We start from the raw sequence: 15622 nt of genomic DNA, 5'->3' as shown, positions 1-15622 counted from the left end.
GTCCAAAATTTCTCCACTTTGTCCGCTGGGTGGTGCTTTGTTGTCGGGCACGCTTCACACTCTGTGGCGGGGGTCTTGGTGGTGTGTGTGCGGACTCTTGTGACAGCACTGCGATGCCGTCTGCTCTGCCAAATTCTGCACCGTCATTCCCACCTGCCCAAGTCACAGTGTTATACCCAGGAGTCAGCCACTGTTATTACTAAGAGTAATAACACAGGACGGCTCATTTTTAAACCCACTCCCCTTTTCTCGTCTGCGACCGAAAACAAGCAGCTAGCAACCCCGCCGTGCTTTACTGTTAATTTCGCGCAGGCCTTCCAAACCTTTGTGGCAGCCAATAGCAAATGTGCGCACTTCCTATATCGAGCCTATTAAATGTTTACCCCTCGCCAATGAAAAGCCGTCGCTTCTCCTCTCGCCCCAGTCAAATTTATTATTATACAAAATAAATAATTGCTTAAACTCCTCAAACAGCGAAAGCGAGGCTCTGAAAGGCGCGTTGTTTTTAAGTTTTATGTATTTGTACTTATTCTGTTTCCATCAAGTGCCACTGCCTGGTGCAATGCAGGTCCCGTGTAGCCAATCGATGGTGCCGACACATGGAGTATAATATTGCAGGTCTGCAGCGGCCAATCAGAAGCGACCTCACACACCGGCACAGCAAATCTCCGGCGTCAACCGGGCTTCCTACACTGGCGGTATCCTTCCGCGACTGCAAACTAGTACTCATATTAGTAAAACATACCTGCCCCTAGAATAATAATAACAATGTAAATCCTGAGCTATAGCTGGTAGCGTCAAAATTTCTTGTAATTTTTACTTTACAACTCGTCATTTTATAAACCCAGTGAAGTTGCCAGACTTCAACTGTTCCGATCTCTTTTTAATTTAAAGACACAGTATGTTTTTTACCACCACATCGTGAGTTTTGAACATTGAATGCTAAACTTGTTACCAATAATAAAATAAACTTTTGGCTAACGCTAATTATCAAACTGTAGGAAAGGTTTTTACAGTGTTTCCAGATAAGTATTAATCACTGGAGTTCGGTCAAACAATTTACTAGTGCATGCTATCCTCTGAAATGTGGCCTCATCTTATTCTTGATAAAGATGAAGGTGTTAATGGTTTGCTTCACACTCCTTCTTTTCTACTTAAAGTTAATTATGGTCTTTATATGCATCTTAATGGCTCCATAAATAGTTGGGCTTAACTTTAATGTGCTGCTTTACTGCTGCTTCATTCAGTTATTGCCTAAAAGCTCCCAAGGGGAACTAACCATGTAAATCTATAAGCAATATTAGTCTGCATTAGTCAGCAAACATCCAAGTGAATAAAAAGTAACATCTAGAAATATTTATTCAGATCATGTTTACTAGCAGGCTCAGAATTTCAACAACATGGGCAGCGGTGTTTGTCTGCATCAAAAAGAAAAACAACAACACAAAACGTAGAATAATGTGTAAAATAACTGCATGTCTGCCACATCCCAAGTTGTGTAGTTTGACACGAGTGCAGGGACGCTCTCTCCATGTACTGCAGGCGTTTTGGCCCCAGTGATTGACGTGTCCACTGCTGGAGGCCCGCGTCGCTGTTGCTGCTGCAACAGCCCTGAATTGAAAATAAGGAAGTGAGTGATCAGTGCTAGTGTGGCGGAGGGATACACGAGGCAATCCCCATTCTAACCACGGCCAATACACTCACTCCTAACCCGCCAGTGGAACTCCATCTAAGGAACGACTACACTCCTAGTCTGCCTCCACAGACCAACAAGCACACAACCCATCCAACATGGTATGTATTGTCATTCATTCCGTTTAGTAGGGAAATGTGTTTTAAACGTAGGGAAAGCCTGCTTATTAGAAGCGCAAACCTACCATACGTGTATGTTTACTGTTTAGTCATTGATTCCTCTTATCAGCTATCCGGTTTGCGCGGAGGAGGCGGAAAACGCCCGCCAGGCGCATTTTTTAAGCTAGTGCATGGGGCAATATGAAGTACACTATTATGTGTTTTGTCTGTACGTTTTAGTGACTTTCTAAATGGAAATACTGTCCACTTCCAAATGGGTTTGCTTTATGCTTCATAACTGCGCAATTCACACAGCATTATTGGCTATTCGGCTATATGGGGTCAAGTAGCCGCTGCACGGTGCATATCGAATTAATTCTTGGACTAGTTTAACGGTGTAACTAGCAAGCTATTCTGGGTTATTACGGCATAATTCTGGAGCCACGGGTGAGTTAGGGTGCGTTTTTACAATCCGCCTGAGGAGCACACCTTATCGAGAAGCACACCTATCGTTCGGAGAAACGTAGCCGAGCCATAAAGCGCTGTTTCCCCAGCCGGGAGAAGCGTGTTTGAACAGAGAAGCGCGGTAAATTTCGCAACGTGAACGCAGCACTGGTAATTAGAAGGAAAACGAACCGGCTGCGTTTGCTTCTCCCTCCCTCCATTTTTCTTTCTTTCTTTCTTTTTTTTAGGTTGCACCACCTTGTTGGTCGAGCCGAGCCGTGTCATGATGGGGAACGGTTGTTGTATCTCGTCAGTGTTCCGCAACGGAAACTGACCATATTTATGTAATTGCAAGGTTATGGCTACATTATACGTGTCATCCCGGCCTGTAAACAACCACTAATAGACGCAATTCCACCTTTAATGCATGCAGCCTTTACTGGTGGTTTATCGTAAGCGGGGTTATCTATTTGTGTTATGGTGGCTGATTTGCTTGGCTCTTTGCAAATTTTTCTCGATGTTATGCAAATGTGGTGCCTGTGTGAGTTGTCCAAGAAGCTCTTTGTGGCGCTTGGTCACCGCAAAAAAAAAAAGAAAAAAAGGCATCAGCAGCTGGAGAGTTCAGTCGACTTTTTCCAAAACCAGATGTTGCGAATTATGGGAAGTGGCAGGCTTGCACTACAGAATGCAGTAACCTGAATTCTGTGAGGGGGGGGCAACTAACAATTTTCACCAGATCCCTGAAGCCACACACACTCTTGACATCTGCAACCAGCTAACGAGGCAGAGCCTCTCTGCTGGCTGTGAGGAGAAGTTAACAAGTGGAAATGATCTGGATGTGGAAAAGAGGCCTTCGAGCTTAATCCATTGATTATCGGGCTTGATAGCTCATTAATGGCTCAAGGAGGTCAAGAAGCTGTAGACCTCCTCCAGCCCCTTTGCTGCAATCAAATACCCCATATATGGTAACAAGCTGTGATGCAGTTTCATGTTGCAGCGCAGTGCAGTAATTGGAGTGTAAAGGGGAATAGTTGTCCCCGTGTATCAGCCGCTCTGAAAAGTTTAATCCACGGCCGTAAGCCCCCTTGTCTGCATCAATACATGCGCTGAAGTGGAAACAGACTCCCCCATTGAGGTGGACATATCGAATATGTAGCGGGACCGGGCTAAGGCCCTATCCTGTTCCTGTTACGCGCTTGCTTGCTGATGCATGTTTAGTAACTCAGTTGACATCCTATCCAGTGCAGTGAATAATTTATACGCTTGCCGACAACACCTAGCCAGGTCCCGTGTTCCCAGTGTTTGGCGGAAATGAAGTACAATGGAGTACCCGGTCACCTGCCACCACCAGCCATATGGTGAACGGGCGCCCCCATTGCAGGATGTTGGGAGCCTGGTGTTGTTTACACCATCCTCACTCCCATTAGACACAGCTCGGCCCTGAGGCCTCGCTGTTCTTTTTCTCTTCTTTTTTTTGTCCAGCCTCAAAGAGAAGAGGTGTTAAATGCGCTGTGGAGCTCAGTGCTAGTATAGAACAGGACCGTGTGTGTGTGTCATACCCATCTGTCAGACTGACAGCTGGTTCTGCACCTTTCACTTGGTGAATGCAGAGATGCTAGCTCAGGAATTGTTAGGGCACCTCGGTGACAGATGAGCAGCAGCAGAGGAAAAAAAATGCACATTAAACATTGATAACAGGCTGTTAAAGAAGAAGATGATAGTTGATGGTGTTCTCTTGCGCTATTTTGCATCCCCTATCTAATTAAATCAAGTATGAACATAGGCGAATGCAGTGTTTGTACAAGCCTGATATGGAAGGAAGTGAGAGCTAAAAGCTATTTTACGCTGGCCCAGGGAACTGTCTCCTGCCTCCCGCAGTCCTGTTTGGAGTGCATAGCTAGGGCTGACTGCCCAGGCAACAGTGGGAGTGGTTGACCCACTCGTGCCAGTGAATTATTGCCAGCAGAGCACACCCCATCCTCAAACAAGCCATTTTTAACACCGGAAGCCTGGCAGCAAACATGGCTGTCCATAAGACAGTGAGGATGGTGAATCATTGGGAGTTTCCTCTCAACAGTATGCCACATATGGAGAGAGAAGAAGGGACACACAGAGGAGAAAAGGTCTGAAGGAGGAAATATTGGCAGAGGTACAAGTGCCAGGGAGAGGAGGAAGGACAGGAAGAGATGGGTCAGTAGTGAGCCCAGTGGTGCTGCGGCACCATAAGGCCCCGACAGCTTGGGCCTAAGCCAGGAGAGGTTCCATAGTACTGAGTCACCAGTGCCCACACCCTGTCCGCTTAGAGAGACAGCAAGAGACAGCACAAGCAACACAGCTTGACAAAGAGGGTGACTAAGGGAGGACTGGAAGGTGGAGTCATGAACACAGTGAGAAATTCACACAGGGGTTAATAAGGGACGAAAAATGTAAAGAGGAAGAGAGCAGCAGCAGAACTCAAATACAAAGATGAGACTGAGAATATCGGTCGACCCAAGTGGCACGTCAGCGTCGGGGAGGTTGCTTTTGTCTCTTGACATTTCCTGTTCCATCAGATGGAAGTGGAGACAGGAGGAGGGCAGAGGCAGGGAGGAAAAAAGCAGAAAGAAAGAAAGAAAGAAACGTGTTCAGAGCAGGTTATTGAGTCAGGTCAGCTAATTGTACGAGTGCTCGCGAGGTTCTTCGTGAACCCCTTGCTGACTGAATCGATCCATCCCCAGCCTGCTGCTACTGCTCAAGCCGTGAGGCTTCTTTCTTTGGTGAAAAGTTAAAGGTCATCTGGCAGCACATTGTGTGGTGATCTGCTAAATCGTATCCAGTCAGAGCAAATGTATGAAGCAAATTTGATTTACTGGTTTAACTGAGAAAAACAAGATACTCTCACTCCCAAATGTGAACTTCACAAGGGTCAAATCGCCATAGCTACGGCGTATAGGTACGACCTGGAGGGCGTGTTTGTCTGTACCCAATGCAAAATTACATGTGCAAACACATAAACACACTGATGGGCTGCAGGAATTCGCTTTGAGGCATAACCGGCTACTCTGACTAATTCACAGGAAACATGGGGGTGGAAAGTATTGGTGTTGAGGAAGAATGCTATTAAAAGGGACTCTGTGTATGTGTGCGCCCTAGCTTACTCTTCCATGTTTGTCTGTGTGTGTTCCTTCCTTGCTGCCAAGCACAATGATGTCAGAGCGTTCTGTTAACAATACTAATAAAAAACCCAAAATCATGTTTTATAAGGCAGAGATTGGAGTGTACCGGTGGGAGTTATCTGCACCAGTAGCTTTGTATTCACACTTTTACAGCTGAAGGTGTTTGTTTGAAATCGCTGGCTCTTTTTACAAGCAAGCTTAATAAATCTATGTAAAAGGCGTGGTGGTGGATGCTCGGTTTCAAGCCATTTAAAGTATGTGTGAGTCACTCTGAGCTATTAAGACAGCTCCAGCTGGCACAGCGAGCAGGGCTGGGAGGGCAACCAAGCCGGGCCAACCCGCCAGGCCATTATTCTTGTTACTACGGTTATGGAAAACACGCCGGCACTGATATGTCCTGAAACAACCCCGCCTAAACTTTGACTCCTGGTCTGGAGGCAGCACTTAATCAAATTTATTGCAGTATCTTGTTACCCAGCAGTCCTCCTTGTGAGCACTGCTATGGTGTAGCCTACTTTTATACACGAGGACGTCAGTCTTAGGGAGCCACTCTTCGGCTGGAAATTACATTTCATACATCACCTTCATGTAGTGCTTTTATGTGTTAGCTCTGTGCCAGTCTTACAAATACAACCTTGACGGTATGACGGTAAGCCTCCGCTCTCACTGTGAGCAAAACCTGATTACTAGCTTTTAGCGTCAATTTTATAGCATTACATTTGAGACTTACTGCCATGTAATTGGCAGTTAACTATTATATGAGAGAACAAAACACTATTTTGATAAGAAATATAAGGAAACCCATTTGGAGTATTGTTGTGGGTAGGTTTTGGCAGCCCCAACAGGAGCTCCTAGCTGAAGCCAGCCAACCCCAGAACACTGTGGCCAGTGTTTAGCTGTGTGGTGGTTGCACGGTGGGGATGATGAGGAATGTAATGACAAAACTACTTGGGATTTGCAATCTTTGCCCTGTGACTAAGACTTGTTTGTTTGTGACAATAACAATCCATTCTCCCCCCCCCCCCAACCACACAGGCTGACCAGCTAACAGAGGAGCAGATTGCAGGTAAGAACAAGCAGGTTTTCCCTACTTCCCCTTTTCTCTTGGTGCGATGTCCCCTGTGTACTAGTGGATCACTTACATGCTGTAAAGTTCCAGAACTGAGTAAGGAAATGTCTCCCATTAGCTGTTCTGGCAGTTTCCATGTTGCTTATAGGGAACATGAAGTGAAAGAACATTGAAAGATTCGGCACCCGCCCTCCCTCAGCAGATCATTATCATTTCAAAATGAACAGGACATAAGGGGAAGAACTATTTGCAGCAATCATAAGTCAAGGCTGAAACCCGTGCAGCACATAGACGGTTTTAAAGCCAAGCTTAGGAACAGTCTCAATCACTGAGGCACCTTGATATTCTTAATAATAAATGATGGGAAAAAAGTGAAAGCTGCACAGTTTCTTCTCACTCAAAGCCCCTCTGTGGCTAATTAGCTTGTGTTAAGCCTCAAGGCTGATGCTCACTATTGCCTATTTTCAATCTCTGGATGGGTTTTTATGGCCTGTAGTTAAGAAGCCTGCTTGTTCAAAAGATAAAAACAGACACGCTGGCTTTTTCCCACTTCCAGTCTTCTGAGTCTTATAAGACTTCTTTGTGCAGTCAGAGCTCGGCACACGTGTGCATTAGCTTTGCAGGTTAGTTGAGAATCAGTTGACCTTTCTAGACCTGACCGCAGCGTCCCAACACAACCTATTCTCTAACTGCACAGCAACAGCAATCTAACTGGCGCTCTCACCTCCAACCCCCACAGAGTTCAAGGAGGCTTTCTCCTTATTTGACAAGGATGGTGACGGCACCATCACCACCAAAGAGCTCGGCACCGTCATGAGGTCGCTGGGCCAGAACCCCACAGAGGCTGAGCTGCAGGACATGATCAACGAGGTGGATGCTGATGGTCAGTATACTCACGCTTCATTTCTTGGCATTAGACTAACAAAACTGTGTAAAGTTACTCATTACAATTATGATTTGTCAGTTCAGTACATGCCTAGGTGCCATATAAGGCAGTGAAGTTTTCTTGATTGGTTGAAAAAGTACTACCCTAACTTTATGTTGACGATTATCACTTTTATTGAGAACATTTTTTTAACCCCGTCTTTGTGCCATAAGGTGAAGAGTTTGTGTTTGATGTGATAATTGAACAATAACGTTTTCCAAATCCAAAAACAATATAGGCGACTAGAATGAGGGATGCACGTGGATGTTATTTGTGGTACGGTGCGTCCAGGCTACAAAAACAAGACTTACGTTCTAAACCAGGGAGATGGGTTTGAACATTTGGGTTAATATGATCCTTTCCTGTAACGGCCCCACTTTTAATCAACAAAATGACCGGCAGCTGTCATTCCCAACAGAGAAGCAGCAAAAATTACACAACTGCGACTCATTTGCCTAAATACAGTTGGACATAATTTAACTGATTTTCAGGAGTGGGACTTCACCTCCATGCAGACCCCTTCTGGTTCTGTCTATATGTGGACCCCACCCCCACGCTGCACGCTGTTCGTTGTTGTTTTGGTGGCCCACCCACACACCCACCCTCTGTTTTTCAATTCATTCACTTCTTGTCAGTACATGGGGATCTGCATCCAGTCCCCAGACTGCAGCCTCAATTCATGTTCACGCCATCTGCCATTCTGTACTAGAAACACTATCAAACCTAAATGAGGATGTGGTCCCAGCTAGGGAAAAGAGGACTAACTGTTTGGAGATTTGTCTGTTAATTTGATTGGATGGTCTAATGGGGTGGGTGGGACTTTAATTTCTAGTTAACATTTCATTGCGTGACTTTAGCGATAAAACCTCTGTTACAAATGGACGAGGGATTAGTTCGACCATCCATTACGGCCCTTTCTCGAAACACATCAGCAGTGCTGTTGCCCACGTCCCTCCCTTTTCTGCCAACTGTCAACCAACTGTCCAAGCCAACTGTCCGGCCAGCCTTATCTTTAGATGACGTATCCTCTCTGTGTCAGCAGTTTAGTCACCGTGCGTTCAGCTCCATCACAGTTGTCAGTGTCACGCATATGGATGTGCACGAGGAGTGTTCAGTGCTGGTGAGTGCTGTGTGTCGAAGGCTCAGCGTTACCGAGCCCATGTTGAACCACCGTCGGCTGACATAATTCTCTTCTCCTGTGCATCCGTCCCTGCGCTGCAGTGTGAAACAGACATAGTGAGACAGCAAACTGAGTTAGAGGACAGGAATCCAAGTTGTTGGCTAGTAGCTCAAAAGTTGGCTGTCCTTGAGCTGCACAGGATGTTAGCTTTCAGTGGGGCCTTTACCTCAGTGCTGCTCTGTCAGCTTATAGGATTTCGTAAATGGGAGCACATTGATCAGGAGAAATCAATTGCGTCGCAGCTTGGCTGCCCCTTTATTGAAACGTCCTCCCACAATCCTTGATGCCCTCCCCTTCTCTTACACCCAAGAACGAACACACACACACACACACACACACACACACACACACACACACACACACACACACACACACGAACATCCCCTTGTTCTGCCTCTGCCTCCCTTGGCTGATGCAATCTAGGTCAGACAGCAGTGAAGCTAGTAATGGAAAATAAAAGTGGTTACATAAGGCCTCTCTGCGCTTTGCACATCCAGTACCCACATCAGCAGCCATGGGATGTCAGCTGGCCCATTGAAAATCAGCTTTATTTACCAAACAAGGAGGCTGGGGTAAAGAATTACAACAAATGGAGACAGGATGGAAGGCTTTAGCTAGAGACGGCACTGTGTCGGTGTGGTATCAGATAGAAATGCTGGTTTTTAATTTGCCACCGCACAGAGTTGAGCACGAAAGCATAACCACACATGCTGTAAAACACCCGGGAGCTATTATATTCCTCAGCCTAAAAGAAGATCACATCATGTTTAAGACAGGATAAAAAACAAGCGTAATTATGAATTAAAATACAAGCTTTAGCTGCAGCACATCACTCGTCATCATTACACAACCCGACCCTTCCTTCCCGGCTCTGGGATGGACGCTGGCTTTATGATGCAGGAAAATCCAATGACCACACACAAGTGTCGAGATGCCTCAGCCTTCTATAGTTTGCGTCAGCACCTCTTATGTGTAATCGCACCATCTCCCACTCGGTTCACTCCTTACATTCTCTCCTCTTCACATCTCCCTCATCTCCAGCTCCCTCTCTGCCACCCACTCACTCCCTCCCTCTCTTTTTTCTCTCTCTTTATCTTACCACCCTTTTCTCTTCCTCTTCCCATCTGCCTTCCTCCCTATCTTCATCCATCTGCTTCTACCGTTCTTCCTCATTTGCTGTTGCAGCTGGCCTGAGGTGCAGCTGTACAGATATCGCTCAAGGGCTACCTCTCTTGTTATTTTCCCCCTTGGATTGTGGTCCCCCCCCCAATATCCATCTCTCCCAACCCCCCAGTGGCAGCATGTGTTTTCCCTTCGGTGCTGCTTGATGTCTCTGTGTTAGATAACAGGTCCTTAGACTGCTACCGCAGGCCATGAGATCGCCATCTGCCCCATCACATTACGACATTCCTTTTTTGATATACACGTCCATCCTCTTGTTCACTCTTTAGCTCTCCCTCTAAGGCATGCTCTGCCATTGGTTAATCTGCCCACAATCCCACCCCAGGGCTAATCCTCATGGTTACTTTGCCCTTGGTGTCCCTGACCTTCATTTCAATTCCCTCATAAATTTCTGGGTATTTTTTGTCACTTGTTAATGAAAATACATTTCCCATAGTTCTTACTGATTCTTCAGATCTTGTAATAGATCTGGAGATCTGTTACGTCCCCCACCAGCTTTCCCAGCCTCCTTCTTATGGTGTTATTGGTGAGCCACTAAGCTCCCCATAGAGCCTTGCACTGTCAGGAATGTCTGATCCTTTGGTAATCCTGTCTTGACAACACCTACATGGATATTGATCGATTTGCACACACATGCATGTGTCACTAGCATAGCAGCTACCATTAGCACCATCTGGAAAGCCATCGCTGGTTCACGTGTGCCAGATATTGCACTTTTTCTGCAAACAAAATAGTAGATATTTTACAGGGAACAGGAGCAACAAAGATGGATAGGAGGGACGGAGCATCCAGACCTTTTCTCGTTCTCCCTCCAGCCTCAGTTTGTGACTGTGGGGCCACAAGAGATCTTTCGATACATGCAGGCTCCTTGAAGGCAAAGCTGCACAGTACACTAAATGTCTGCATTATGGATGACTGCCCATGGGTCCCCTCACTGCAATCCTGCTGCGTTGCTTATAACATACGCAACATTTTCCAAGGGCTTCCCCTAAGGAAGAAAAGGAAGCACATACATACACAGAGTCACCCTCACACATACCCCCCTCCTCCTCCTCCTCCTCCTCCTCCTCCTCCTCCCAGCCTTCAGTAGATATGTTTAGCACAGCAGTAAAGGTGTATGATAAATTATTTTTGAACTGTTCAGCCTCAAGCTTCACTGTCAAAAACATCTTTGAAGAGCAGACGTGGCCTAAATGCTAATATAAATGTTTCTGTAATACACAGCAGCAGCAGAAGGACATAAATGAGTATTTTTGTGCTTTTCATCAGCTAAATGCTGCGTTGTATTATGTCTACTTATCAGTGTTTGCTTTTACGTAATTGCAGTTTTTTGCTGATTAAACGCGCCCCGTTGATCACCCATTGCAGGTAATGGAACCATTGACTTCCCAGAGTTCCTGACCATGATGGCCAGAAAAATGAAGGACACAGACAGCGAGGAGGAGATCCGCGAGGCTTTCCGGGTATTCGACAAGGTAAATAAGCTTTTAAGAGCATCATTAAGGAATTACAGCACAGCGTCCGTGCTTTCCAAGCTGAAGTTTTGGTTTTGGTGGAACAAGAGGTCGACGGATTGTTAAATAAATGGTAAATGGCCTGTATTTGTATAGTGCTTTACTTGGTCCCTAAGGACCCCAAAGCACTTTACACATAATAACAAATAAGCCCGATAATTCAGAGCAGGGAGAGCTTTTTGTTTTCTTTGCCTTTTTAAGATTAGTTTTAGAGGGGGAAGAAATGCAGCAAATGCTTTGGTAACGCAGGGACTAAATGGCATTTGGATGCATGTGGTATGCGCCTTAACCTCTTGGTTATTAAGTTGCATGATAATGTAAATTTATTACAGCAGGCCAGGCTAATGTTCAATTAAAGCAGAGCTATTCTATTCATTTCCAGCTCAGTGGTTTTTATTTTGGACTCTACTACAGTAGCGTTAGACAATCCACACAATAATCCTTAGTTGTCTCGTTCTTGGCCGTTGTGAAGCCCCTCAGTTTCTCCTCTGTGTGGAACAAGCTGCCTTTCTTCCTCCTTTATGTCAGCCTTCTTCTGATTGGCTGCCCTTCCTAAACAGAGTTTGAACAGCAGGTGGGTCAAACTTTTTTGAGATGACCATATTGGGAATATCCTATTTCTTTGACATGAAGATCCAAGAATTGAAGACGAGCATCTCCCGTTGTAACAGTAGCCTGTATGTGACAGAAAATAGACCTGATGCAAAGAAAAGTCGTCTGTTCGTTTACTTCCTGCTTGCGTAACACCTTCTCCTTACTTACTTACTCCATTTTTACCTGAGCAGTTGTCAGCCTGCAGGGTATTTGTTTTACCGCTTGATGCGATTGTTCCCGTGCTCCGTTTCTAGGACGGAAATGGCTACATTAGCGCCGCAGAGCTGCGTCACGTCATGACGAACCTGGGAGAGAAGCTAACGGACGAGGAGGTGGACGAGATGATCAGAGAAGCAGACATCGACGGAGACGGACAGGTCAACTACGAAGGTAAAGGACTGTGACGAGCGCGAAGGAAAGTGCATGCTAAAATGTCACGCTACACAAATAGCTTTAGTTTCTAGGCCAGGGTGCGAGCTTTTATTAAACAGGGAGAACGGAGCGCTTCATTTGCCAAACTGTATTTCTCTGAGGGCGACCGCAAGACAAGCCAGCCGCACATTATATTAGTTATTAGATGGGGGGTATAGATGGAGCCTGCTGAAACAGAGATAGGAGAAAGCCATCCTCCTGAATTATCATCAGTGCGCCAGGAGCCTTTTCACTCTTTCTCCCTCGTCCTCCCTTCCTCCCACTGTTGGTCCCCTGGCACATTACACGAGAGACTGCGCTCATTTTCTAGAAGGCTGTTGATATATTATGAACAGTCCATAAGTCCTGGCTGCAAAGTGCCCTACTTCTACACTCCGACCGGATACACGAAAACCTCCTTTTATTTGTTCACTCTTGTCAATTTCACCATCACATTTCTCCCCAGCTGTAAGCACAACGCTCGAGCTTTTTAATCAAACGGGTTTAATGAGATGAACACGGAAGCTGTTTGGAAAGGGGACACTAATTAGTATGTGTGTTCTGAACCTGCTCAAGTTGATTAAAAAATTAATAAAGCATTGAACAATTTAGCAGGTGACTGCTCTTACTGGCTGTGCCAAAGCCGCACACCCAATGTCCTCATTGTCTCTTGTCCCCTCTCTCTCTGTTTGCAGAGTTTGTACAGATGATGACTGCAAAGTGAAGCTTGCCTGCCCCGTCCTGCCCCCTCTTAGAAGAAAAACAAACAAAAAAAGGATAAAAAAAAAAAATCAAAATGTTTTACTTACCTCTTGGAAAAAATGTTCATTTATTCATACTGTTTCTGTATAGAAAATAATTGAATGTTGAAATAAAATATCCTTCTGTCCACACAGGAAAAATATAAAAACATACAAAAAATATCTGCATGAAAATGGTTAGTGATCCTGTCCCCTCCCCCCCGGAGATCAGTTTAGCATCAGTACTTAACAAGTAAAAATAATAACGACAAACCCTGTAACTCCCTTCAGACTAAAGCAGCAGCATTTGGTGAACTCCTTCCAGTTCCATTTGCTAGTGGTAAAGTCTGGGCTGGCCATCTCTTCTTTCTCTCTGTTTTCTGTTCTTCATGCATGCAGCTTGAGACCGGAGCACTAACCTAACCCTCCGACCCCTCCCTCACCTCCGCCCCTCCTCCGGGCTACCAGAGCGTGCTGATTCCACTATGAGCTGTCCTCTTGTTGGTTTGGTACAGTTTTTTGTATTTGGAGAGGAACTCTGTACTGTTAAGATGAGAGAATATAACAGGTTCTAACTCAAGCGTTAAAGTGGAACGGGACTTAATGTATGCTAGATAAAAAGTGGAAAAAACAAAACCCCACAATGTACAAAAAACATTTTCAAATGTTTGGCATGTTCTTTTGTTTTTGTTATGTTATTTGGACGGCCATCTTAGTAGTTGTGCGTCCCGCCCTTTGAAAGGAGGGGGGACTTAAAGAGTCTTACGGTGAGCTTTCTCATTTCTTTTTTCTTATCTTTCTTTTTTCTCGCTGAGATGCAGTGTCTGTCCTCTTTTCTTGCAAGAGAGAATCACTGGCCTTCACTTTTCTTCTTCTGTTTCTCGACTCAGACGTGAGCATAGTGAGGGGTGTACTGTGTTCGCAGCGCATGCTGTTAGGAGTGTCGGCACACCGGTCTTTGCAGATGTTCTTCTGAGTTCAGTTTACATTCATTCCAAGTTGTACATGCTAGTCTTTATTTCTTTTTTTCAAATAAAAGACCATGAACTTTATCGTGTCTTATGTCATTTTTCTTATGCTTGATTGTGAAAATGATCTATAAAGACAGCATAATGAGTCTGTATGTTGTTTACCGAGTAGACAAATGTGTCAACAATAAATAATTCTGATCATCCTCTCCATGTGCCGTGTCTTTGGGTGGTGCTGAGAAGGACCGGGTGGTGTGTGATACTCCTTTACATGGCGGTGAGGTTTACGGAGAGCGAGCGCTCGCAGGGGAGGGAGAGGCAGCAGGATGTGTTTGCTTTCCCGCTCAGCCGTGGATATACATACACATCCGTGACGCCTCTTCCCTCTCGAGACCCAGCTGGTTGCTAGGCAACAGGAGCATGCTGTAACTGGGATGTTGGGGGTTTTTGAAAAGGCAAGTGGGAGTTTGAATAAACCCTCCTGCTTTCTGCCAACGACTCCATGTTGGCTTGTCCTAGTAAGGCAAACCGGGCCACAGCTTTTTACACAACACGCACGGACAGAGGCAACGTAACAGGGAGCAAGCTCTGCCATGCCTCAGTGCTACCTAAAGGTCTGAAAGTAAAGCCAGACCTAAACTGTTTTACTATATTTGGACTGTAACGTCACCGTGTTTGGAAAGAGGAAAAGATGTGGCCGCTCTCCTCCCACCAGCATGCATGTCTGGCAAGCTCGAGCTTGATGTGAAGACTTGCCTTAGACATATACGTTGAAGAAAAAACACAGAAGGGTTGGAATCTGCTTTCAAAAGACAAAACACAGAATATTCTCTGCATACCTCACGTCATCATTATCTCTGCTGATCTGGTCTAAATTAGGTGGTATTTAGCTTCTGTGGACTTGCCTTGCACACGTTAATCAGATAAAAAAGGAAAGGGTGGGTAACAAGAAACAGCGCCACCCGACTACTGCCAGGAACTGGGAAGCCTATCTAATTACAGTCATGATGTTTTATTTGGAAGAAGACATAAACTCGGCTTTCCTGCTTTGCCCCTCCCTGCAGTATCAGATGAGCTAATAGCAACTGCTGCTCAGCTGATTGACAGCTGGGACCGTACCTCGGTTAGTCTGATGCTCCATCTGTGATTTTACTTTGAAAGGAAGATAAAAGAGGTCTTCATGAAGCCCATAGACCAATAAAATCATGAATGGTGGGATAAAATAATGAAAACAATGCGCTTTTGTGAAAGTCATCCTGCTGCTATAACATTAAAACTTTAGCATTAGTCTCACTTCTGTTACAAAATTTTTTTTTTCTTTAACTGAGCCGTAGTCTTTTTATTTCAACATGACATCCTTGGATGTGGAGCTCCTGTTTGCTACTATTATCAATTTCAACTATATACACATGTATATGTGTGTGTATATATATGTGTATATATATATATATATATACACACACACATAGATATACATAGATATTCAGTTTTGTGTAATATTTATAATTAGAGCTATTTTGTTACATTTAGTACATTTAAAATATATTGTATTATTTAACTTCGTCTAGTTAGTTACTGTTCTTGGAGAAACTAATAATTTTCTCCTGGAATTAATAAATAAATAAATCTAATTTTGAAACTATGTTACT

The 15622-nt window shown here is 44.8% G+C and overlaps 1 protein-coding gene across 1 annotated transcript; it reads left to right on the top strand.

Annotated features, from left to right (window-relative positions):
- The first annotated feature begins 1669 nt into the window (after window positions 1-1669).
- On the top strand, window positions 1670-14057 carry LOC309689867 (calmodulin-1). Its single transcript, XM_082506521.1, has 6 exons — window positions 1670-1794; window positions 6426-6456; window positions 7199-7342; window positions 11115-11221; window positions 12109-12244; window positions 12961-14057. The coding sequence occupies exons 1-6, from the start codon at window positions 1792-1794 to the stop codon at window positions 12987-12989; spliced, it is 450 nt and encodes a 149-aa protein (XP_082362647.1). The 5' UTR covers window positions 1670-1791; the 3' UTR covers window positions 12990-14057.
- Window positions 14058-15622: the final 1565 nt, after the last annotated feature.

The sequence above is a fragment of the Aulonocara stuartgranti genome, assembly GCF_965226115.1.
Source record: "Aulonocara stuartgranti genome assembly, chromosome: 15".
Lineage (NCBI taxonomy): Eukaryota > Metazoa > Chordata > Actinopteri > Cichliformes > Cichlidae > Aulonocara > Aulonocara stuartgranti.
The sequence above is the reverse complement of the archived record's forward strand: the minus strand, read 5'-3'. Positions and strand labels throughout refer to the sequence as shown.